Below are 25,280 nucleotides of genomic sequence, written 5' to 3'. Positions count from 1 at the left end.
GTAAGTCTACGAAAATGTTATTTTTCATATATTGCAGATAGTATTTGAATGGCAAATAACAGTATCAAAACAAAGATAAAATAAAAAGTGAGAAGAGCAATGCGCATCGCTATTTATGAATCTGAAAAAAAAGAATAATCGTGTTGTAAAGAATCGACTATTGTTGACTTTCCTTCGAGATCATTTGATAACAATAGTGACCGGATGTGAGCACTATCTCTCGATAGCATTAGATACACTTCAAAGATCTATTTTCTCAAAATTTTATTTTATCTCGAGATTTTTTTGTTTATATTTATCTCGAGTTAGATGCTAGTTTTACAAAATTTTAATTTCTAATCTAAGATATTTAGGTGTGCTTTCCTTTTTTTTTGGATGAAAATGTACCTTTCAAATTAAAGAAATTAAAGGGCAACAAGGTTTTCTTTTTTCTAACGTGGTAGTTTCTGTAATAGGAGTAGGAGTATCTAATCTTTTGTGGCGTGGTTGTGCTGTAAGCCCATTTTTTTTTTGCATCCTTCGGAATTGAGAAAACGTCTGTAACGCCTTTGAATCAACTTTTTAAAACCACAATATTCTTGTTATAATCTTATTTCATTAAACATTTATTTTAAAATCAAAAATTGAGTGATTTACGAAGAAACCGAGCAATGTCTTGGTATTTACATATAATACCTGGGTGAAACCCACCTATTCAATAACCCATCCGATTTAAATGGGTAAACCGAGATGAATCAGAGAAACCAACTAAAACCTAAAATCTCAAAATTAAATGCGATTTCTAATCGCTTGAAACTTCCAACTTCTTTTCTCTCTCTTTTCTTCTCTTCCTCTCCTTCCTTATCTCTCTCGCGAAATTATGATAAGAGGCTAAGACGATTCCTCCTTCTTCGCCTCTCCCCCAGCTCAGCTCGACCTTCACTCTTCTCTTCCGCCGCTTCTCTATCGCCGCCGCTGTTGTCTGCTTAGACCAATCACCTGACGTATCCGTAAGTTGTAGTCTCCGCTTTGAGCTTTCTTTTGGAAGTAGGTTCTAATGGATTTGCAATTGAAATGCATTGGTATATGCATTTCAATGGTTGGATGAGAATGTATAGGCAGTAGAATTGGAGAATATATAGGCAGATTAACATTTGACTTATATCGACCTTGTTCATATAATTGTAGTATAACTGTATAACTCGGGACAACTAATAGAACTGTAGATAACTTGGGATAATTGTTGTCAGTTTCTTTTGTTTGTTCTTGTTTAGGCAGGATACAATGAGCAATCACGTAAGTGGTATACCTGGTAGTCCGGAAGAGAGCTACAAGATGATGTATAGCTATTTGTACATGTTAAAGCAAGTGAATCCAGGAACAAAAACTTGTGTGAAATTGGATGATGCAAGTAAATTCAAGTACCTCTTCATAGCTTTGGGAGCTTGCATTGAAGGGTTTGCATTTATGAGGAAAGTGATAGCTGTGGATGCGACATCGCTGAAGAACAGATATGGTGGTGTTCTAGTTTTCGCGGAAGCTCAAAATCCTAATGGTCAAAGTTATCCACTTGCGTTTGCAGTACTAGATAGTGAGAATCTTACTAGTTGGACTTGGTTTTTCGAGATGCTTAAAAGTGTTATACAAGACTCTTCTGAACTGGTTTTCATGAGTGAAAGAAATCAGAGCCTGATCTTCGCTATAGGAAGCGTGTTTCCAGAGGCTCACTATGGACATTGTTTATGGCATTTGAAGGAAAAGGTGAAATGGCATGCTGGTAACGTCAACAAGGTTATAGTCGGGCATAGATTTATGGAGTTGGGCAGATATTACACGGTGGATGACTTCAACTCTGCTTACCACTCATTTGAAAAAAGATATCCTGCTGTGTACAAGTATGTGCAGGAACATACTGAAAATGACAAATGGGCAAGGGTTTTTTTCTCACGTGACAGGTACAACTTCGATACAATCAACAGTGTGGAATCAATGAAGAGCGTGTTTAAAGAGGCAACGACGTGGGCCTTAATACCAATGTTGGATTGTATCGTCAGGAAATTCTCTGATTGGTTCACTCAACGGAAGGAAGCTGTTTCTAGATCAATCGATACAAGCCTAGTGCCTCTGGTTGAGAACTACTTGCACGGTCTATGGGCTGTTGCACAAAAGCTATCTGTACGGGAGCTTAATAGTTATGAGCTTAAGTACGAGATCACTGACACTGCTGGAAAGATGTTTTGGGCGAGCTTGGTTGAAAAATCTTGTACTTGCAAGGTGTGGGATTATGAAAAGTTTCCTTGCCTGCACGGACTAGCAGCTTACATCTATTTCACTACGAATGTTGATGGCAACGGCCTTAATATCCATGAGCTGTGCTCAAAATACTACTGGACGGGATTGTGGGCTTTGGCGTATGACAGGACACTTTGTGTTGTGCCCGACATGTCTTCTTGGAATGTACCGGATCAGATCAAGGAGGTGAAGATCATGCCTCCGGATCGCATCAGGGGGAAGGGAAGGAAAAGAGTTGGATGAATTTGAAGTGATGAATTTGGATTAATGCGTTTAGCTACTTTATTGTGTAAGTATGCTTCGGAAAACTTTATTGTGTTGTACTTTAAGTTTAAGTGTTTTGTTCGAGAACTATGTATTATGAAACATACATTAGTATTACTACGGAAAACTTTGGTATTACTACGGAAATCTTTGGTATTACTACGGAAAACTTTGGTATTACTACGGAAATCTTTGGTATTACTACGGAAAACTTTGGTATTACTACGGAAAACTTTGATATTACTACGGAAAACTTTGGTATTATTACGGAAAACCAGTAATCTTAACACAACATCACATTAATTAGGAGATAGTCTTTAACACAACATCACACAATTCCACAAATCCAAACATAAGGCTTATTGCAGAAACTAAAGACACAAATCCAAACAACATAAGGCTTCTCATTACGGGTAAGAAGGTCCTTAAGCTGAGCAATTTCTTCAGCCATTTTGTGCATCTCTTCAGCCATTTTGTCCACCTCCTGCCTTAAGGAGCGAACCTCTTCCTCAACTCCGAGAACCCATGGTTGACGGAAGTGAAACCCATCATTCTGCAAGTTTCACATGGTTGCACTCAGTTTGACATTTTGCATAAGTTAAGGAAGTAGAGAAAATGTAAATTACCTTGTACTCATTGCAAGTGAAGTACCTTCGGCCTGGTAGAAAATCCTTATCTGTTGGATTAGTAGAAACCTCGTCGACGATTCGTCCCCCACATGGGCACGAAGGTGGAATCCCGTGTTCAGCATCGTAAATAAACTGAAGCATGTCAAAATGTTTCTTCATCTTCTTCATCTTCTTCCTTTCCTGATTCTCAACCCATGGATCCATTTGCGAAAGGTGATAGGAGGAGATCTCGTGATAGGAGAAGGAAGGAATCGAGGAAAAGAGAGAGAGAGGAGAGAGGAGGGAGAGAGAAGAGAGGAGAGAGAGAAGTGGGAAGTGGGAAGTGGGAATCTATTTCCCCTCGAAAATCCTGCCTTGACTCATAAAAGTCCGCCAAAATTTCGATTTTTTTTCAAAATCCCGCCTAATATATACAAGTAGTTCTCCTCAAGATAGTAGTTGTACAAAATTACCAAATAGTTGTACTTTCGGTGATTTTCAATAATTTTAGTATTACATGTAATTGTAAGGCACTTTTTTAGTTGTACAATAAAATATAAGATTAAAAAGATGAATATTGGTGTTTTACATAATAAAAGTGTGAAAACATATTTTATAATGGAATCTAATATTGAGTGATCACATATTTCACAAAATGACTATGAAAGTGTATGTAGAGTGATGGGTTGTTTTTTTTATTGCAGAGTATAATATATTTTTTTCCTGTTGAATATAACATTTTTCGACTACTAAAAATAATATTTCCTATTCTGATTTCCAATTTCAAAAATTTTGATTTCAAAATTCGATTAGAGAAAGTCATACTAGTAATACAAAAACAGAAAACAGTTATCCATAGTAGTATTTGTACTTTTTTTTTCTTTTTATTTGTTTGATTTTAGAAACCAAATCGAACCGAAGTAAATATGGATTTAGTATTTGTATTTATTTCTATGTATTTATTTTTTATTCTAGAAACTAGTATTTAATTTTTTTTGAAACTAGTATTTGTATTTATTTTTATGTATTTATTTTTTATTCTAGAAACTAGTATTTTAATTTTTTTAGAAACTAGTATTTGTATTTATTTTATGTACTTTTTATTCTAGAAACTAGTATTTATATGGTACTAAATGACAAATAAAGCAAAGGAGTTCAAATAAAACAAAGTAAAATTTTTCAATGTATCTATTTTAAGCCTTTTGATCAAAAAAAATTATATGGTATTAAAGGACAAATAAAGCAAAGCCAAATAAAACAAAGTAAAATTTTTCAATAAAACAGGAGGTTCCATCTTCAGTCGCCACAATCCTCTACTCATGTTGTTTATCAACTTGATTGTGGCCACCATATCGAGTTATGGTTTTATCTCCGGTTTCATCATCATTCGAATGGCACACCTCATAGTTCATACCTACAGAATTTCGTTTTCCCGCTTTTGAACTTCGTTTTGAACTTGGTTTGCCGCTCTTGATAGTTGCTCTGAGAGTTCTAACCTTTTGATGACCTCCACCAACAAAATGCACCTACGGTTGTTTTTATCAAGGGACAAAAGATAACCACGAAGATCCTCCTCATCACAAATGACGAATTTCTCGTCACTCCCAACCAGCAGTGGAATGTAACTCAATCTCAACTTCACATTACATATTCATCAAGCCCCACCTTTTTGCATATGCGTGCTTCTACCATTGAAAGATCTATCTCCTCCGCAGCATGCTTCAACACTAAACAATACATGCGACCTTCGCATCTGAAGTGTATGATGACGTTGTGGTTCATTGTAGCCTGCCAATACCACCCATTATACATTCGAAGTTATACTTGTTTTACTAGTTCTACAATAATCATCAGTAATACTAGTTTTTCTAGTTCTATTTTTGTACACGTTTTGATTTGAGGTTGAATCTACATTCAGCGCACTAGAATCGAACAATACAGCCATTCTCCTACTCAATTCAACTAATAATGGATTCGGATACCAGGATGCAACATCTAAATCTATTCCAATCTGATTTCTAAGCTCATTCAAGAGAGGAGCTTTGGAACCCTAAAACCGAGAGCCTCTAAAACTTACCTCTTTGACCTCCTATGGTGGATGGAGGATACAATTGACTCTTAAACAGCGCCGGAAGACGACGAAGGACTGAATCGGAGTGAGGCCGGAGTTCGCCGGAGTAGCAATCAATCGAGATCGGATTCCTTTTTCCAAAACGCAATCTCCTCAAACTAATCGTTGTATGTACAGTCGGTATAGACATCTCGTCGGTTTTTTTTATAATTTTGATTAATTTTGTTTTGTTTATTTTTTTTACTCTGAGGCTAATTTCGTAATTGTATGTGGTTTAATGAATATGAAAGATATGAAGATTAGTAAGGGATATAAGACTATCATTATTGGGATGTCTTAAAAGACATCCCTTAAGGGAGAAGGGGAGGGGACCAAGGAAGAAAATGGAGGAAAAGCCTTTATATAAGGGACAACCTTTGCAGTTTCATGACCAAAAAAAAAAAAGAAGATTGGGGACTTGATGGAAGGACTCCAATAAGGATGCTCTAAGTGATTTAAATTTCCCTTCCAAGGACAATGGAGATGATGTCTCTTCGGAATTGTACTCGGTTATTATATATCTAATGGAAATTTAAAGGAAAAAAAAAAGAAATTAAAGGGTTTTAGAGTTAAAAATATCAGTAAGGTTGACATATTATAGTTACCTTTCGAATTTCCAGAAACACACGTGCGACAACTTATACACGTCTGTGAAATGTCACTCAAGAAAATGATATCAAACTTTACTGTCCCATAAAACTAAATGCCAAATCGTTTTACAAAAAAAACTAAATGCCAAAATTGTACAATTCATGTCGCTCACTATTACGCTTCAATATTATTTGATTTGATGGGCTATTAAACCGCATTAAATTATTTGTACTCTATAATTCTCATCATTATTACATCAATGAGTCGTAAGAAAAGAAATTCATGTTTACTTTTCTATTATGTTTTCAAGTCGAACACTTGGTCTACCTTTTTTGGATGTATAAACTTGGTCTCCTTCTCAAAAAGTTTTGATAGACTTGTTTTATTTAGTTAAACGATGTTCCAAATTGATAGACTTCTCAGAAAGCCTCAAAACATCTAATTGACATTTTCCGAATTGATTAAGCATTTAAATGATGTTCCATGCATGCTGAAGAATTATGAATTTTGACGCTGCATGTTTTTCAACGGTAGTTATATAATCCTCTATATCAGCTATAAATCTTTCAATTTGTTATAGATAATTATATGGATGTCAATCATAAGGTCAAAAGCCCATGTTCCAGAAAGTTCCAAAACTCTGACTTATATTAGTATATATATGTGTATTTTTATCTATCGAATAATTTCGTTCAGAAAAAAAAACTATCGAATAATAAAATTAACCAATTCTCTTTTTTTTTTTGATTCACAACATGTTATCAGCATGAAACTCTAGCCGTTGAGCAAAACCTTAAAAAATCAAAATACATATTCCACAGACAAAAGAGATTAAAGGAGTTTATACTCGTATCTTGTCTCCTTGAGACTCGGAAAAACAATGAGCTATTGATGTAAGGTCAATACTAAAAAGTTCCGGTTAAAACTCATATTCTCATTTGAAGTTGAGAATAAAGATGATAATAAAGAAATGATATGATTCAATCATCTAAAGATAAAAGAAATTTATTGTGAGTACAATGTCTTGTAGTATCTAAATTATTTGAAGCTCTAGAAGCAGTGGCGGAGCCACGTACAACAGGGTAGGGGTGTTGAACCCAACAAAAAAATTTAAATCAGTGTAAATACAAAGGTCCAATCCATATGCCCCCAATCTAAAATATTTTTTTGCCCCCAGTTTAAACTCACTTAATATTTATGACCCCAATAAAAATATTTTCTGCCTCCGCCACTGTCTACACCTTACAAATATTATCGATGTATACAATACTAGAATACCATAACTCACATGTTCTCAATGTAATCTTTATTATTAAAACTGAAGTTCTTTTTGATATAGTTTGGAAACATGAATAGCAGAATAAATGAAAACTATTTGGAAACATGGATACCAGATTAAATACTTTTTTATTTATAAGTTTAGCCATTGTATTTACAATAAATCAAATAATTCATTTTATATTTCTTTTAATTTACTGATTCTACCAATGCATTTAAAATAAATTTAAACTAATTAATTAAAAAAATTGTTGTTTCTTTGTGGTGAAATTGAAAACACAAACTAAAATACATAGTATATATTATATAAAATAAATTTTAAATTTAGTACCTTATTTTGTTTAGTCAAATATAGAAATTTCGAGAATTCAATTTTCAAGAAAATGAAATATCATAAATGAATAATAATTCATGAAAACTAATGCAAACAATTTAAAATTTTAGTTTGTTGCTTCTTTTTTAAATAAATTAATAAAAAAATCGGTTAATATATGAATAGTACAATACATCAAATTGCATCAAGTTACAAAATTTTAAATATAATATTATGTACAAATAAAAAAAATATTATTAAACATTTATACTGTAAAATAATATATTTTACTCTATATGTAAATTAAAAATATAAAAATATATATGAAATTGTTTTATAAAATCAACGGTTTATGAATTTACGTTGAGGATAAGTTAAATCAAATATCCGCACGGATGTGCGGATCAAGTTCTAGTTTGTATTAAAGATAGAACAATATATATCCTCCACTAATTTTTATAGTATGTTATACAAATTTCTATAACAAAGTCTCGTAAACATGTCTTGTAAAGATTCTTTAAAACTTCATAGACTTAAAAGGAAAAATAAATCAGTTCAATAGCAATTTGGTTCGGTTTCAATTTTTTTTTTGTCAACATTTTACTTATTTTTTTCTCAAAAAGAAAACATTTTATTTATTTCATTTCAAAGCTAGTACATAGGTAAGTTCCATTTTACAACATAGCTTGCGTTTTCCATTCTACCTTTCTTAGCAAATTTATCAGATACATCATTGGCAATCCTTGGTATTTTTTTTTTGTAAAAACAATCCTTGGTATTTTGAGAATACTAAATTCAAGGTGGGACTCTTCGGTGAGATTTAGGATGTCTTCGACATACAGTTGGTGCTGATTGTGCTGGGCTCTCACTTGCTTCTTCTCATTCAAGTCAACCTCTTAGGTATCCCAACAGTAATTAATCAAACATGTAGATTGAATGAGACGGGAAAAATGAGATTAAAGGAGCATTATCCAAATGTGGCTCAATAAAGGTCAATTTTACGCCCCCACTTTTCGACGTCTGGTCCCCATCATCTTTTGTCTCTTTGTTTTGTATAAACATGTTCATATCATTATTTTTTCTGTTCATATCATTACTTCTTTTTTCCTAATCATTTCATTTCTTAGTTTATATATATATACTGACTGAATTTATATTTTTGTTTCGTTATTCACTAATACGATTTTTCTTTTTGGTTGCACTATTTGTTAGTGAAATATTTTTTTTCTTTTTCAACATGTTGTAAATGTCTATATTCGGATATCTTTAAGCGATTTTTTTGGGGAACGCATCTATAAACATATGTATATTAAGTATTAACATTTCCCATATGGAAACGAAACACATGTCGTCTGGTGAAGAGTGATAGTGACCTGACGTTTTCACGTATTAAAATTTCAAAATAATTAGAGTCCACATAGCATAAGAATAAAATAATAATTTATAAAAGAAAATGGAGAACAATATACGATTTTAAGAAGTTCGTCAAAAAAATATATAAGATTTTGTTTTTTCGGACTTAGACTAAGAGCATCTCCAAAATATATTCTATAACTTCAAATATGAAACTCCAAATGAAACTTCAAAGTAAAACTTCAAATATATAGTATCACAACTCAAAACTTCAAATTTGAAGTTTCATATTTTTCATATATATGATTCTTAAATATAAATATGTTGTCATTTAATCTTTTTAATCCTTCAAAATTTTATAACTCATACATATTTCAAATTTGTTTTTATAATTTTAATTTTTTACAGCTAAAATTAAATAAAAACTTCAAAATAAGTTTTTTTTCAAAATTAGATTTAGATAACAACAACATTACGTAAATAGTCTAATAGAATAATGTAGTATTTTAATTGTAATTTAATATTTAATTGTGTATTTCTATGTAAAATTATATATTTTACTGTACCATTTTGTTAATTAATATTTCTACAATATATTTATATATGTGCTATTTAATTATAAAATTTAATGAATTTAAATTAAGTATCATGAATATAAAGACCATAGTGTAAAATAAAAATAGTTTTATAGTTAGTTTTTTTTTATAACCATAGGGATCCGGCGAAGTCAACCGACTAGTCCCACGAAACCCACGACGCTCCACGTATTCTTGCAATTTAATGCTAGTCCGGGTGGCCACACAGGATTTTGAAACCGGGTCCGTATTGGGGTCGTTACTCCCTCAAGACCACTACCCCACCACCATATGGTTTTCTTAAGTTAGTTTTGAAGTTTTACATTTGGAGAAGACTAGCTAAAAAATTCAAATATAGAGTTTGAGAAACTTTAAAATAGAGAGTACTTTTGGAGATGCTCTAAGATTGTGATTGGTAGAATGAGAGTAAACGAGAGTAGAAATAACAGTGGGAAAGATTGGCAAACAAAATGGTGGAAACACAGACGAGAGATAGAAAAACAATATTCCCTCCGTTTCATAAAAACACATATTCTAGGAAAAAAATTTGTTTCAAAAATTATTATTTTTATATATTTCCAATACATTGTTATCAACGAATAATGATTAATTGTAAATTTCAAGAAAATTAATTGCATTTAATGAATTCTTATGAGTTTAAAATCATGGAAAATATATAATCAAGACAATTATGCATTTAATACTTAAATTTAATATGTTTTATTAATCTGTGTGGAAAAAAACAAAACATATAACATTTGAAACAAATAGAGTAACTAAATAGAGTAATTTAGAGTAAAAGCTATAGTGTAATAGTGGAATAATAAATATAGTAACTGAATTTCTCTAAAATAAACTATGGAAATGGTATTCTACCTACATTTAAATAGTAACTAGCTGTTTTCTTGTACCATGTGCAGTAATAAGAATTTTAAATTTAAAACATATTTAAAAATAGAATTATTTTATTATTTTTACTTATATTTTAATATAAATTTTACTTTAACTGAATATAAACTAAGATAAAAAATATTTAAAATTATAATTAAGAATAGATATGTATATATTGAAACTATAATTTTAAACATTTTATCTATTTATTTTGGATAAAATATATTAAATTAATTTGTATAAAATAATAAAAATTGATATAAATCTGTATAATTATCAAAAAGTACAAATGAACATTATTTTAGGATATTTATATATGTAAAAGAATCTGATAATATTACGGTTAAACATTGGATTTAATTGAACATAAATTAAAATATAATAATAAATTTTGTTTAAATTTTAAATTATACTTAAGAATAGATATGTATATATATAAATTATAAGCTTATATATCTTTTTATCTATTTATTTTGGATAAAATATATTAAATTAATTTGTATAAAATTAATTAAAATTGATATAAATATTTATAATGATCAAAAAGTAAAAATAAATAGTATTTTTAGAATCTTTAGATATATAAAAGAGAAAAAGACAAAAATAGCACCAAATCAAGTTTTTGTCACAAAAATAGCATCACAAGGAGAAAAATGACTAAAATAAGTTTTATTAAAGGGTAAATATGCATTTATAACCCTTGGGTTAATTTATCTAAAACTTAGGGTTTAGAGTTAAGGGGTGTGGCTTTAGGAATGTGTTCAAATTTTTAAAAATAAAAAATAATATTAAAATTTTCAAAACAGAAATGTGCTATTTTGGTCATTTTATTTTTTGAGTGCTATTTTTGTGACAAAAACTTAAAAAGTGCTATTTTAGAGATTTGCCCTATATAAAAGAAGTTAATAATATTACAGTTAAACATTACATTTTTTAAAAAAACTGTAAAGAAATTTGAAAATTTTACTTTAGTGATGAATTATAATTTACTTCTATATTATAAAAAGTTTACCAAAAATGTAAATAATCATTAAATGTGATCGTTCATGTCACATTTAATCTTAAACTGTATCATTATTTTAACATGCCATGTCACATTTATTTGGTCAATATGATTATAAAAATGATATGTGTCAAAATCACTTGGAAAATATGTATAAGGGATTAAAATAGAGAAATAAAATAATGATTATTTCTCCACCTGAATGGTGAATTTATGAGTTGAAACTAGAGTAATAGACTTCTAGCGAAAATATTAACACTATATGTGTATTACAGTTACACCTAATGTTACTCTAGAAAAACTGAGTGTATGTGTTTTACTATTTAAAGAAAGACTCCGTCTGTTTAAAAATACTTGATATTTTGGCTCAGTGCACAAGAATTAAGACATACACTTTTAGCAAAAAAGAATCATTAAAAAATATAAATATAAACTAATTCAACCAATTATCGAAAGATTTATGAAAGCATCATTCAGCATCATTCATCAATCCTTCTTCAATAAAACTAAAATTAATATAAAGTATCAAAACATCATCTATTTTAGAACGAAGGAGTAGTAGATGGAGTAAAAATGAAAATGTTGTATTTCACCTGATTGGTAAATAATAGGTGAAATTCAGAGTAATTTTAAGGCTTCGAATGAGAAAAGTGGATTGAGTATTGCGAATCTAGTGTATCAAACAGATCGAACGGATCTGGAGTTAATCAAACGGATTGAGCGGTACGAAAGTAGATCAAGTGGGTCCAGCTGTCTAAAACATACGTTTGAATGTTAAAAATGGATAAAAGTGGTCGAAATTACTGTACAAATTTAAAATATTTATATAAACTTATATCACTATTTATTTCATAATTAAACTAGTATTTTTTAAAAGTTCTTTAAAAATATATACTTTTATATTTTATTAATATTTATCTTTATATTATTAAGCTTAGTAAAATAAATAAATTAATATATGTAGACAATTACTCAAAAATATACATAACATAGATTCAAGTACAATTATTTCTGATAAAAATTCAAAATATACTATTATTATACAAATAAAAATTATTAATAAAACATACTGTGAACTAAAATATACATGTACCAATTATATTATATGTATGTGAACATTTAAGTCGAAATCTTTAAACTATTAAAAATATAATAAAATGAAATAAGTAAATGAGTGAACACATGTTAACATTACGCAGATATAGAAGTAAATGAATAATTAAATTTAAAACAAAACAGTGTAAAAAGAAAAGAACTGCTTTTTGGAACACTCCAAATGCCAAGCGTCTCTCCCTCCACTAGCAGTTCTTAATTCTCATGTACAGAAAAGAAACACAAGCTGTTCATTTCTTTTATTATTATTATAATTTTTGAACTGCCAGAAATTTTGCAGTTATCATGAATGGAAGATTGTGGGGGTGGACGATATGGGTGGATAAAATATCCGTGAAATTTGATTTAATCCGTTATTTATTCTGATTCGATCAAAAAAATTGAATATCTGTAAATTTAGAAATAGAAGCAATAGTAGAAAATCGACGCAATACTAGAATTTAATATCCGTCAAATAAGAAACAAATCATAGATACTCATTTAAATAAACGGATATCCAAACCGTAATGTACATATGAATATATATGTATATATAAAATTTAATATAATGTATATCTCTATATATATTTTTAGTTATTTATCCACTAAATTAATTATTTTGTCATTAATTTTTTTAAACTATGTAGTTTTTAAATAATTTGTAATGAAATATTATTATTTTATATTAAATTTTTCCTGTTCTTTTAATACTTTTCAAAAAAATATTTTTATTATATTTTTATTATTTTTACCAGATTGAATCAGATATCCGGTAAAATATACTGATTTTTCTGGATATCTGTAATACTAGATATCCGTAAGATTACATATTGGATCGGATCAAAAAATTGATTATTCGTATATGGCGAATTGGATCACGGATATCTTTAAAATTCTGGATATCCGCTCCGTACCCACCACTAGTGGACGATCCGCTTGACTTGAGAACCACTTTTAAATCACTTCTCATTCAAAGCCTAAAACTAGAGTAAGAAGTTATTCTAATATGATTATCCAATCATATCATATGTATTGGTAATTAAGGTTTTTAATATAGTCAAGTTTATAGAGTTTATGCCATTTTACAAAATACTAATATGTTTGTATTTCCAACTTTATTTCATTTTCTAATCAAACATCATTTTAGAAAAAAATATTTTCTAATCCTACTTTATTTTCAACTCCAAATAGAATAATAAATAGAATCCTATTCATTACTCTATTTCGGATTTTTGAACTTTTTATTTATTTATAAAATCAATACTATTAATTTTGAAACATGACCAGTTGATATGGGTTAGATCCAGTTTAAAATATAACCACCTTCTAAATATTAATAATAACTGCTAATTATGTATTTTATACAAATATTGTAACCACTAATTCAATTTTAAATTCGGGATTCACTTCTCTCTCCCTGGAACTGTCAACTAACTATAATTTCAGAGAGTACTCATATGACTAACAATTTGTGTGAGTATAATACAAACAAAAAATTGTTTAATCACAAAAACATACATATATGTAGGTTCCGAAACGCGAACGTGGTGATCGATTGCTCAGCGGAGGTTACAGTTGCGAATTTACCAAATTTGGTTAATAAATTGGTTTTCTAAACATAATCCATTTTTCTGGATTTTGAATATTTGGAATGGAATTTATATACTAGATCTACAAAATTGATGAAGGATTTGAAAGAAAAACGCAATATTGCAGTCTATAATGATAAACTTTTCTATGACGGTCATGGAAATATTTTTGCAGAAACCTAAAGCTGTCATAAGGAAGACGACTATATATTTACAATAGTGCCATTCATTAAATAAATTATTTAGGAAAACAAAAAAAAGTGTTGTAGCAGGTTTTAACACGTCACATGCTGTGAAAATAACAACGCCTCAATGCACTAAGCCAATGTAAATAATCAGTTCTCGCACTGTCAACTGCGTTATATATTATGGCAGTTTTAATTTTTTTTTGTCTAAGCGTTAAATTAATCAAACTGATGTGTAAAGAAATGTTATTCAAATATTTCATATTGAAAGTGATTCTCTATCGCTCAATGTTTTGAAACACGCAAAACGTAAAAGTTGATCAGTTAGAAAAATACGGTGGCATTGAAATGTGGCAGAGAAATCAAAAATATTCTCTCGGAAAATGGAAACAATTACAAGAATGCCACTCAAAAAATAAAAGAAACAATACACAATACATGATTATATGTCGAATAAAAGTGTGTAAAATGGACCAATATTCCAACAGGCTAAAATAAATGTATATTAATAAATTTCTTTCGTAATTTAATAATAGCTACATTTTTCGGAAACTTAAAAATATATCGTAATGAATTTTAAATATTTTGGAATATATATATTCTATTAAAACAAAATATATATATATAGCCTGATGGAAATATATTTCTTAAATTTATTTACTATAAAATAATGTAAATTATTTTTCCATACCAATCAGGCATGCAAGATTTCTTGTGGATTTTTTATTATATTTTACAACATATATATATATATATATATAATATAAAACTAAATTGTAATAACAAAAATACATATATATATATATATATATAATGTGGACCATCATAAAATTGTAATAGATCATCGATAACAAAATACACTAATCTAAATCAAAACAATTAGTTTTGTGAATATATTCATAATCCATAAATTATATCATCTTTTTTTATTATAAAAATTAAAAATCTAACTTCCTAATTAGAATAAAAATAAATTCTAATAATATAACTAAAAATTAAAAAATAATAAAAATTATATATTGATTCTACCAGTGATTCAACTGGTAGTTGGATTCTAGGTTTTAACGGGTTTTCATGGTTTTATCGGATTATTAAATAATAATTTTGATGAAAACTCAAACTGGAACACAGGGTTTACCGGTTCAACCGCGGGTCCGAATCGAGTTTCAAAATACTGGAAAAAAGTCTATGGTTACGTAAAATCATAAATTCAATTCAATTATCAAAACCTCTTACTAATAATTTTTTTAAATGTATACAAAAATATGAATAAAAAACACAAATATAAAACTAAATTTCTAAAAAAAATTAAAAACAAAAAATATACCCGCCCTTCGAAGGGCGGATCAAAATCTAGTTGCCCAGATTAATACTTTCACCTCTTAGTGAAAAGGTGATAGACTTAGCCCAACATTCCTTGCATTCAGCAGTCCATCAAAACTCTGTAGAATGCTAAACCGACCTTACCCTTAATAAGGATTTTTGTCTTCACTCTAGCAGATGCTGACATGTACGTTGGAAAGCTGTTTAGATCCAAGCAAGAATCCAAGATCAGTTTGCACATTTATGCCTTAAAGCAGGTGTTCAGGTTCAAGTTCCACAAACATGCGTTTAACTACGTCGTAGCGAAATGCATTGATAAAAACTGCAAATTTTATGTTATGGCTAAGCAATTGAGGGAATCTTCGACATATCAAGTGAGGAAGGCGCAACTGAAGCATGTCTGCACATCTGATGTTAAAGCGCAGTACAAGAAACATGCGACATCGAAAGTAATAGCTGCACTAATGAGATCGAAGTATGAAAGGCTCCAAGCTGGACCGCACGCATCTGAATTACCAGAGATGCTCCGGACAGAGTTCTTGTTTAGGGCCACATATTGGAAATGTTGGAAAGCAAAAGAGTTAGCTACTGTTGCTGCACAAGGAACATAAGAGAGCTCTTACAAGCTCCTGCCGAAATATTTCTATGTTATAAAGTATGCAAATCCTGGGTCCATTACTGATATCGAAACTGAAATAAATGATAAGGGAAAGACAAGGTTTAAGTACGCGTTCATGGCGCTGAAAACTTGCATTGACGGGTGGAAGCATATACGGAAGGTTCTTGTGGTGGATGGTACTCATATGTTTGGGAAGTACAAAGGGTGTTTACTAACTGCAAGTGGCAAGATGCCAATTTTCAGGTATTTCCTATAGCACTTGCTGTTGTAGACAATGAAACAAATGAGTCTTGGAGTTGGTTTTTTGAGAAGTTGACACAGATTGTAGAAGATGGCTCCGATTTATCTATTGTGTCTGATAGAGCATCTCAAATATGTGTTGCTAAAGATCAGTGGTATCCTCTTTCACACCATGGGTGCTGCCTCGTACACCTACAGAGAAACGTGGACGCAAAATTCAAGAAAAGGAATCAAAAGCAAATGGTTGGTAAAGCGGCTGAGGTATTCAAGGTATCCCACTTTAACAGACTTTACGAGGAGATCAAACTTACCGACAAAGCGTTGTTGGGATTATCTTGAGAAGATCGATCCAAGACATTGGACAAGGTCACACTTTGAGGGTGAGCGGTACAATCTAATGAGCTCGAATATAGCTGAGTCTCTCAACAAAGCACTAGTTCATGCGCGCGATTCCCCGATAATGGCGCTATTTGAGTTCATCAGATGCATGGTTAGTCGTTGGTTTGTGAGTAGACAGCGAAAGATATCGAAAATTAGTGGTGAGATCCCCCCGGCTGTTCACGAGTGGATGGAGAACAATCTAGAAGACGCAAGAGCGTACGCTGTGATGCCTCTGTCTGCTTTTGAATTTGAGGTAACTCTAAAAACAAACGGCTTCGGGAGTTCTGTTAATTTGGAAACCAGGTCTTGCACATGTCTTGAATTCCAGAAAGTTGGAATACCATGTCGACATGCCATTGCTGCGGCTATGTTTCGGGACTTGCAGCACTCAGAGTTTGTTGCGGACGCCTATCTAAAAAAGACATGGAATGAAACAACAAAGGGTGTTACACTCCCGGTTCCAGATCCGAAAGATATTTTCATACCTCCGGAGGTTAGTGAACTAATCATGTTACCACCAAAGACGAAGAGACCACCAGGACGTCCACCGACCAAGCGTACACGAGGTGCTGGAGAAATACCAGTGAGTCCTAATCTCCTCTGAGTGTAGTAATGGATATTTTCTGAATTAATATGTTATGTTTTTTACAGGAGGGGCCGAAGAAGAAGAAACAAAACACATGTAGCCGATGTCATACCTCAGGTCACAACAAAAAGTCTTGTAAAGAACCGCTACCATGATGGGTTATATCTTGAGGAAATTTTATGTATTGTTGACAAGGGAGTTCTTGTTTTTTGGAAATACAAGGTGTTTCCTCATAACACATCCATAATGTTATGGTGTTTAGGTGTTTCCTTATGAGATCTTGATTACGCAGTGCTTCTTCTTGAATTTATTCGATATGTATGGTTTTATTGTCAATCCTTAATATGGTGTTCATGTTTATAACTTGAGGTGTACAACTCTTCTACATCGTATACCTAACATGATTTGATGTTAATTGTTTATACGTTGAGGTGTACGAGTTCTGTGTAGCCAATCTAGCCGTTAAAAAGACATTTAAATACAATATAGCCGTTGTAGCTTGAAGTGTACAACGTCACTACATCGTATACCTTACATAATCTGATGTTAATTGTTTATACGTTGAGGTGTACGATTTCTGTGAAGCGAATCTAGCCGTTAGAAAGACATTTAAATACAATGTAGCCGTTGTAGCCGTTGTAATGTGGTTCAATAATAATATAGCCATTACAATCTAAGTCTATTTAAGTATGACTGCTTGTTCTCCATCCACTCGCCTATATTTCACTTTTTTTTATTCTCTCTTTTCTCTCATTTTTACACTGAACATGGGACATTATAGCTATACACAACCTTCGGAATTAGAGGACTTTGGTGGGAATTACTCCAGCGATACAGATGATCGTGAGGTTGAAGATCTTATTCGTCGGGACCAGGCTGAGCTAGATTACAATTATGCTGCGATGGTTCAGTACCCTCCGCAACCCGATGTTGAATTTGGATTCCCGCATACATGCTACTGTGGTGGTCGGTCTAAGCTAGCAGCATCTCGCACTGTAAATGATCCAGGTAGAAGATACTATACGTGTGATAACGTTAATGATGGAGACTGTCATGTTCATAAATGGTGGGATGAGGCAGTAATGGAGGAGATGAGAGCTAGGGATACTCACACACTTCAATTGGCTGAAAAGATAGATTATCTAACCTTCTTGAATGACTATGACCCACAACTTAACCAGTTTAAGGAGAGCCAGAATGAGACTGAGCAGAAGCTGGTTAGGCTAGAGAAGATAGTGTGTGAGTTAGCTGAACAGAGATCAAGGTTTACCAATGGCTTTGAATACTTTGTTGGTGGAATATTTATTATATTAGTTTTACTTGGTTTGGTGATCATATTCAAGTAGATCTTTATTTTATAATGTAATAAATCGGATGAGTTATGTTTGATGTGTAATGTGTAATGAACTCTTGATGTGGTTATTTGCAATGTTTATTTTGTTACGGATTTGTAATAAAATTCTATGCACCAATAAACACGTTTCTAATTTAAAACTCAATATGGCCGTTGTTCAATAAATATAGCCGTTGGAACAACTTACCGTTAGAAATGCTTTTGAAATAAAATATAGCCGTTACTATCTCACTCTATTTAAGTACAATTGACAACACTCAACAATCTATCTTCACAACACTCAACAATCTCTCTTCACAACACTCACCCGTACCACAAAAAATGACGGATCCTTACTATGAATATATGAAGCATAATAAAAGGGAGTAAGACTATCTTTTCAATTCTGTGGATGCCACGTTCAAAATTCCAACGAAGTGTTTCTGCGGTGGAGCTATCACAGTGGAAACTGATGAGAGAGGAAGAAACTACTACGTATGCAAAGATTTGAAGGTAATTTTGGAGTTCCCTTCTACAACGATGCTTTCTTTTAAGCCCCGTAATCTAATTTATATATTCCCTTGTAGAACGATGGTTTGCACATCCGACATAACTGCCTTACCGCCTTCGAGGAAGAGCTGGATTGCTTGAGAAGTCAGTATGCTCAGGAGGTGTCGCTCCGTCGTGAGCTGCAATTTGAACTTGAGCAAATGCGTGAGGAGATCAAAGAGCTTAAGCAATTAATTATGGTGGGTCGCTGATCTTAGCATTTCTCGGATCTCGAAATTGTCATGTGCTTTAATCTTAAGTAGCCTTCTGTTATGTAATTTTATGGATTTCTTTGAAGTACTCTTCTACTATGTAATCCGAAGTAGCCTTCTATTATGTTATTTTGATGTGGTATCTTTGATGTACTTATCTATCAAATTTGGGCTGTTTAACTCGTACTTATCTATCAAATTTGGGCTGTTTAACTCATAATGGGCCTATCCATTTCCAATAATGGCCCTATCAAATTTGAACTGTTTATCTTTGAATTAAGAAACCCTTGAATTAATACATTCCCAAACATAAATTGAATTTTCTAAAACAGCAATATGAATTACACTACTAAAATGTATTAAATGCCCAAACAACTATATTGGTGTAAATGTAATGTATTTACTCATCCCTCTTTTGAAATGTACGAAAGTCATCATTATACCCCCTCGGTTACGTAAGCTTCATAATGTTGTAGTTTGAAATTACTACCTTGTGACACGGAGAAGACATCATCTTTATCTATATTTATACTAATTAATGTATGAACTTAAGGTATTCTTATCTCTCTCTCTTCGTTGGTGTACGAGCACGCGTACACTTATGGATTTAATACGAAAATAAATTTAAATAAACTCTGCCTACGACAGGAAAGTTTCCTACTTTAATTCGCATGGTCTAATCAGTGAGATTATAAAGATTCTCGAGAGATTTAATAAAATTTAATTAATTAAATTTATTTCGCCTGTAACCTTGTTTCAACCGAAGAGTTGCAATGGAACCCGCGTCTGTTACCCAATAATTAATTATTTTGGTAATATATATACTACTCTTCACCTCTGTTACATTTAATATCTTTCTTCTTCATTTCTCTGTAAACAACTTTTAATTCCTTTTACTTTCCCGTTTCCAGAATTGGTTCAAGATACAACCCAAGGAAATTTGTCTGTTAAAAAATACCGTCGGTTCTTCTTTACACTCCTTATCATCCGTCAACTGACCGAGGAGCAGTTGATACAGATCGCCAAGGATGGCTTAAAGGAGGAGATCAGAGATGGTCTCGAAACGGAGGTGTTCCCCACACTGGATGCCCTCTTCGATGAGGCAGAGGAAGTGGAGGAGGCCTTGAAGGAAGAGGAAACACCTCCTTCCAAACGCCACCGCAGGAGCGACGCTCACCGCGCGAGCAAACGTGCTCGCAAGGAGGCGAACCATGACCCTGAGGATGAGGGTTATGGCTATGACCGCGAGGAGTTCGCGGCGGATGAGGGTGAAGGACCTGCCCGCGAAGACGACGTCGATGAGGATGAGGACGTCGATGAGGAAGCTTCGGAACCGAGCGACTCTACACTCGGTTCAGGGCAGTTCCGTATGGACAACTACCCAGACGGCTCTGACTCCACGACCTCCGGCTGTGGCTCCAGCTCCTCCTCCGCCTCCAGCTAGGAACCACCGCTTTTATCAATCTAATATTATGCATGTTTTCTTTTTTTATTTCTGTTATTTTTCTTTTTTTCTTTAATTTATGTAATATTATAAGACTTTTTAATTATTATTAATGTTAAATATTATTGCTTACGGTTTATTTAAAATTGTTTCCGGTTAACTCCTAATTTTAAACTGAACAACATTAGTGTACTAATTATGAAAACCTAATTACTTCCGGAATTCGAAGATATACGAATACCGTTAGTATACGAATGTGAAGATATATGAATACCGTCAGTATACGAATGCGAAGTTATACGAACTATATACGAATACTTAAGGTATACAAACTATATACGAATACTACGGTATACGAACTCTTAAGGTATACGAATACTTAAGTTATACGAATACCGTCAGTATACGAATACCATCAGTATACAAATACTTGAGGTATACGAATACTTACGGTTTACGAATAATTACGGTATACGAATACTAACGGTATACGAATACTTGTGGTATACAAATACTTGACGTATACGAATACTTACTGTATACGAATACTAGTAAAATAAATTAAACAAACCACATTGACATAGAAATAGATAACAAACCACATTGAGATAGAAAACAAACCACATTGACATAGAAATAAATAATCCGGTTAAACATAATCCGGTTAAACATAATCCGGTCTAACATAATACGGTTCAACTAGTAAAAGATAAAAATAGATAACATTGAATCATAGAAATTGATAACATTGAATCATAGAAATTGATAACATTAAGGAAACCATAATAAACTCCTACAGAATGTGAGAAATGTTGCAGCATATCCAAAATAACCTGCAGTTTTTACAATCACCTTCAAAATCGACTGTGTAATCATGGCCATAAAGGCACCTTGGTGATTTGATTACCTTATCATCCGGAAATTTGAAAGTTGCACCATATATGTTCATGTATGGCGCTCCAAATGATATCAAACGCCACTCTAGATCAGTTCCCATTTCAACTATCGCATCCGAGCGAAGCTCATAGTGATTAGCTGCGAACAGCTGAAACAGTTTACTGGCTTCCTTATCATTGCCAATACATACGTTGAAAATGTCGACTGCTAAGGTTGATAAACCATGATTTGGGACATTTGGTTGCAATATTCTAATACTCTCCTCAACTTCTATGATCAGAGCTGCATAAAGCCTTTCATAGTAGATGGCGTTTGTGTTGCCAGCTCTTACGCACTTGATGAAAAACTCCCGAAACTGACCACCAGTGCAGATTTGACATGTTGCAAAGGTCACCATTGGCTGAACATCACACATCCTTAAGACGGAGGGTTCGTGGAAAAGTGCATAACCGCGTTTTCCAGCCCGCAAAAAACCACCAAGATAGTAAAATGAATCCTCTCCAACCATCTCGATTATTTTTATCAGAATTTCGTTTGGAAGATTGAGGATGTTTAGAGATGCCATACTATTGAGTTTTTGTTGGATATGTTTATCAGAAGCATTGAATAGGTCTAAGACCGCGTATACCAATATATATATAAAAAAATCAACGAAGGAGGCTTATGAGTTAATAGGAAAGTTATTGTCTCTCCCACATTTGTACCAAACACACTCAGAAAAATAGTTATTGGAACCAATTTTGAAATTTTACACTAATACTTATTAAATGAAACAGTAAAAACACCAACTACTTCTAAAATTGTTTTCATTGAAAACAAATAACTAACACACTATGGTGAAATCTTGCATTGATATTATACACCAATATATCTTGCGTAAATCCTAAACCCTAAACCCGTAAACCCTAAACTCTAAACCCTAAACCCTAAACTCATGCAAAAAATAATAATTATCAGAGAAACAAGTGCATTTTCAAGTCTGAAATTTTCAAGTTGCAAGCTAAGAAACAAGTGTAACAGGTCTGGCACAAGTTACATAAGAAACAGGTTTGAACAAAAGATAGAAGAAAAACAATGTTTAACCATCGTTTTGAACTTTTGCGTTTCCAATAAATTCTTCATACGTGTCCAACGCGTATTTCTGACGGAATTTGTCCACCTTATTGTCATCGATCTGCCCCATATCCTCATAGGAGTATCCCGCTGCATGCATTTCCAGAAATTTAACCGCCCATGGTCCACAGTCTCCAGATCTTTCGTTGAAGTAAATATTGTCTGGACGCACCCATGAAAATGCTTGGTATTCTTCAGGATGACTACTATCGGTAGGAGGCGAAAACACAGCTACGACATGAGGCAATGCGCGTAGGAGATAAGCCATGTGCTTGTTCACCTCATTATCGGACGGATTATGGGGAATGTTGCAGTCCAAAATCTCAACTTGTCTGGATGTCAAGTTGATCACAAGACCAACCCAATGATCTTTTCCCCACATCATTGGGGCGTACACCCTGTCCACATTAACCAACAACACCATCTTGTCATTCCGACGCGGCGTTTTCTGGTGAAATAGAGACTCACTAGCCCTCCCCTCTTGAATCCCAATTTATCTGAGGCCTTCTCGAACTCTGTGAACTTTGATATGATGCCCGCAATACTGAAGTAGTCTACAAATCTGCACCTCCCAATCAGATAATTGCTTCCATGTCGCCTTACTAGCATACTAATTAGCACAGAAATATGCTGACACAATATTTACAAACCATTAGAACATTAATTCGGTGGAAATTCGTATTGTAACTTGAATAAAAGGGATTAAGTTCAAATGTATTACCTCGGTAGTGACCCAATTTGTTGGCCTCGCCAACGACAGGAAGAACTGATTTGAGACATGGATCCCAATAACAATTTCGAGTTCTCTGCGATTTGAAAACAAATAAAAACTCATTATTAAACATTTGCAGTCCGTCCAAGAAATTTAGAAATCCAAACAACTTACTGTTCCGGTTTTTCGCGGAGAATATTTTGAAACTCTTGAATTTTCGCTTTCTCCAACTCTGCTAAGGGAGTATATTTGGGTTTCTTGCAGCTTTGGAAAAGGGTCTTCAATCTCTTGTCTGGGGTGTACACTCCTCCAATCTTTATAGAACGTCTCGGAATACGCTTCGTCTGGAGGTCATCTTTTTTTGAGCTAATTCGAATACATTTCCCTTCTAGCTCTGTTTTTTTGGATGACCTAGTAAGATATCGACTCCGCTTCGTCATCCCAACGTCTGGTGTGCGAGATTCAGTAATCGGATCATCCTCTGGTAGTGTCTTGTAATCTTCAGAATTTGTCGGTGACGCTTTACCAGTTTGTTCCTCGGTAACATCCTGCAATGTCATGATTTAAACGAGTTCAAACGCATGGAAGGACATATGCTATAAAGAACATTACAATCGCACCTCCGGCGGAAGGACGTAAGATTTAGGATGAGGCCAAATGGACAGAATTCTACAAGTGTTCTCCTGTGGATCTTTATAGACATTATCACACCGTGTCCCCTTTTCCACCTCTTCTGCTAACAAATTTAGCTCTAAAATTGGAGACTCATCTTCCCCCTCGCCCTGACAACATTCAGATATAGCTCATTCAAATATTTAGAATCTGATATAGTTTAAATGTAAATATGTACACCTAACAACTTGGGTGTACACCTGACAAACTAGACTGAACACCTGAACACCTGAACCTGAACACCTAATCAACCTAATATGTACACCTGCCAAAATAAACTGAACACCTAAGCTGAACACCTAAGCAAATCTGTATACCTGACCTGAATACCTGACCAAACAGATTTGAATACCTGATTACTGAAGCTGAACACCTCATAAATTAACTTGAATACCTTAACTAAACTGAATACGTGACCAATAAATTTGTATACCTGTACACCTCATAAAATAACCTGAATACCTGAACTAGTAACCTGAATACCTGACCAAACAAAACAGTAATCGAAGTCGGTTTTGCTGGCTTTGATACAGTTTCTGGTCCAATCGGCGTTGACACATTGACTTCTGGAATGTTTGCCGACTTCGAGAAAGAGGGGCATTCGCCCGCCATTGAATCTACCTACACGTTGATTTTAAAAGCAACAAAGTTTGACCGGGTTCCTTACATTGTTTATCATTAGAAGTTGTACGAGCAGATTGATTACCTTTTCCCAGAAGCGATCATTTGGCGTACGACCACCACTATGATTATCATGTATTCTCATCGTCTCATTCTCGCTTAACCCATCGCCGTTGTTCTTCTTGTGTTTCTTACTATAAGACCCACATATTTCAGCTTCAACATTGCCATCACCACTGTACGAACGTCGCTTCTTTGGAACTTCTATCCCGTAGGGGTCAGCATTACTGTTGTCTCTGTTGTCTGCTGTGTTTTGCGGAACCGTTAACGAGCCTCCCCTAACAGGATGCAACCAATCAAAAATCTCGTTCCGCAATTTACCCAACTGGGTTTCCAGTTCAACTCGAATCCACTCTTTCAGCTCTTGCTCCTTATCTGATAAGTTTCCCGGTTCA

The 25,280-nt window shown here is 33.0% G+C and overlaps 3 protein-coding genes across 3 annotated transcripts; 2 read left to right on the top strand and 1 right to left on the bottom strand.

Annotated features, from left to right (window-relative positions):
- Positions 1-939: 939 nt before the first annotated feature.
- On the top strand, positions 940-2,514 carry LOC130511155 (protein FAR-RED ELONGATED HYPOCOTYL 3-like). Its single transcript, XM_057008024.1, has 2 exons — positions 940-989; positions 1,258-2,514. The coding sequence occupies exon 2, from the start codon at positions 1,264-1,266 to the stop codon at positions 2,512-2,514; it is 1,251 nt and encodes a 416-aa protein (XP_056864004.1). The 5' UTR covers positions 940-989; positions 1,258-1,263.
- A 349-nt stretch (positions 2,515-2,863) lies between these two features.
- LOC130511154 (uncharacterized) lies at positions 2,864-3,437 on the bottom strand. The gene is made up of 2 exons (XM_057008023.1): positions 3,162-3,437; positions 2,864-3,088 (listed from the first exon to the last, which is right to left on the bottom strand). The coding sequence occupies exons 1-2, from the start codon at positions 3,366-3,368 to the stop codon at positions 2,864-2,866; spliced, it is 432 nt and encodes a 143-aa protein (XP_056864003.1). The 5' UTR covers positions 3,369-3,437.
- Positions 3,438-16,396: 12,959 nt separating this feature from the next.
- LOC130511153 (uncharacterized) lies at positions 16,397-17,290 on the top strand. The gene has a single exon (XM_057008022.1). The coding sequence runs from the start codon at positions 16,397-16,399 to the stop codon at positions 17,288-17,290; it is 894 nt and encodes a 297-aa protein (XP_056864002.1).
- Positions 17,291-25,280: the final 7,990 nt, after the last annotated feature.

Source organism: Raphanus sativus, chromosome 4 (assembly GCF_000801105.2).
Source record: "Raphanus sativus cultivar WK10039 chromosome 4, ASM80110v3, whole genome shotgun sequence".
In the NCBI taxonomy this organism is placed as follows: Eukaryota; Viridiplantae; Streptophyta; class Magnoliopsida; order Brassicales; family Brassicaceae; genus Raphanus; species Raphanus sativus.
This window is presented reverse-complemented; position numbering and strand designations above follow the sequence as displayed.

Bases quoted from the DNA above. Each gene is read 5' to 3' on its own strand.
- LOC130511155 (XM_057008024.1), top strand. From the start codon at position 1,264: ATGAGCAATCACGTAAGTGGTATACCTGGTAGTCCGGAAGAGAGCTAC.
- LOC130511154 (XM_057008023.1), bottom strand. From the start codon at position 3,368: ATGGATCCATGGGTTGAGAATCAGGAAAGGAAGAAGATGAAGAAGATG. The intron at 3,089-3,161 runs GTAATTTACATT...TGAAACTTGCAG, and splicing joins TCACTTGCAATGAGTACAAG to AATGATGGGTTTCACTTCCG.
- LOC130511153 (XM_057008022.1), top strand. From the start codon at position 16,397: ATGGCTCCGATTTATCTATTGTGTCTGATAGAGCATCTCAAATATGTG.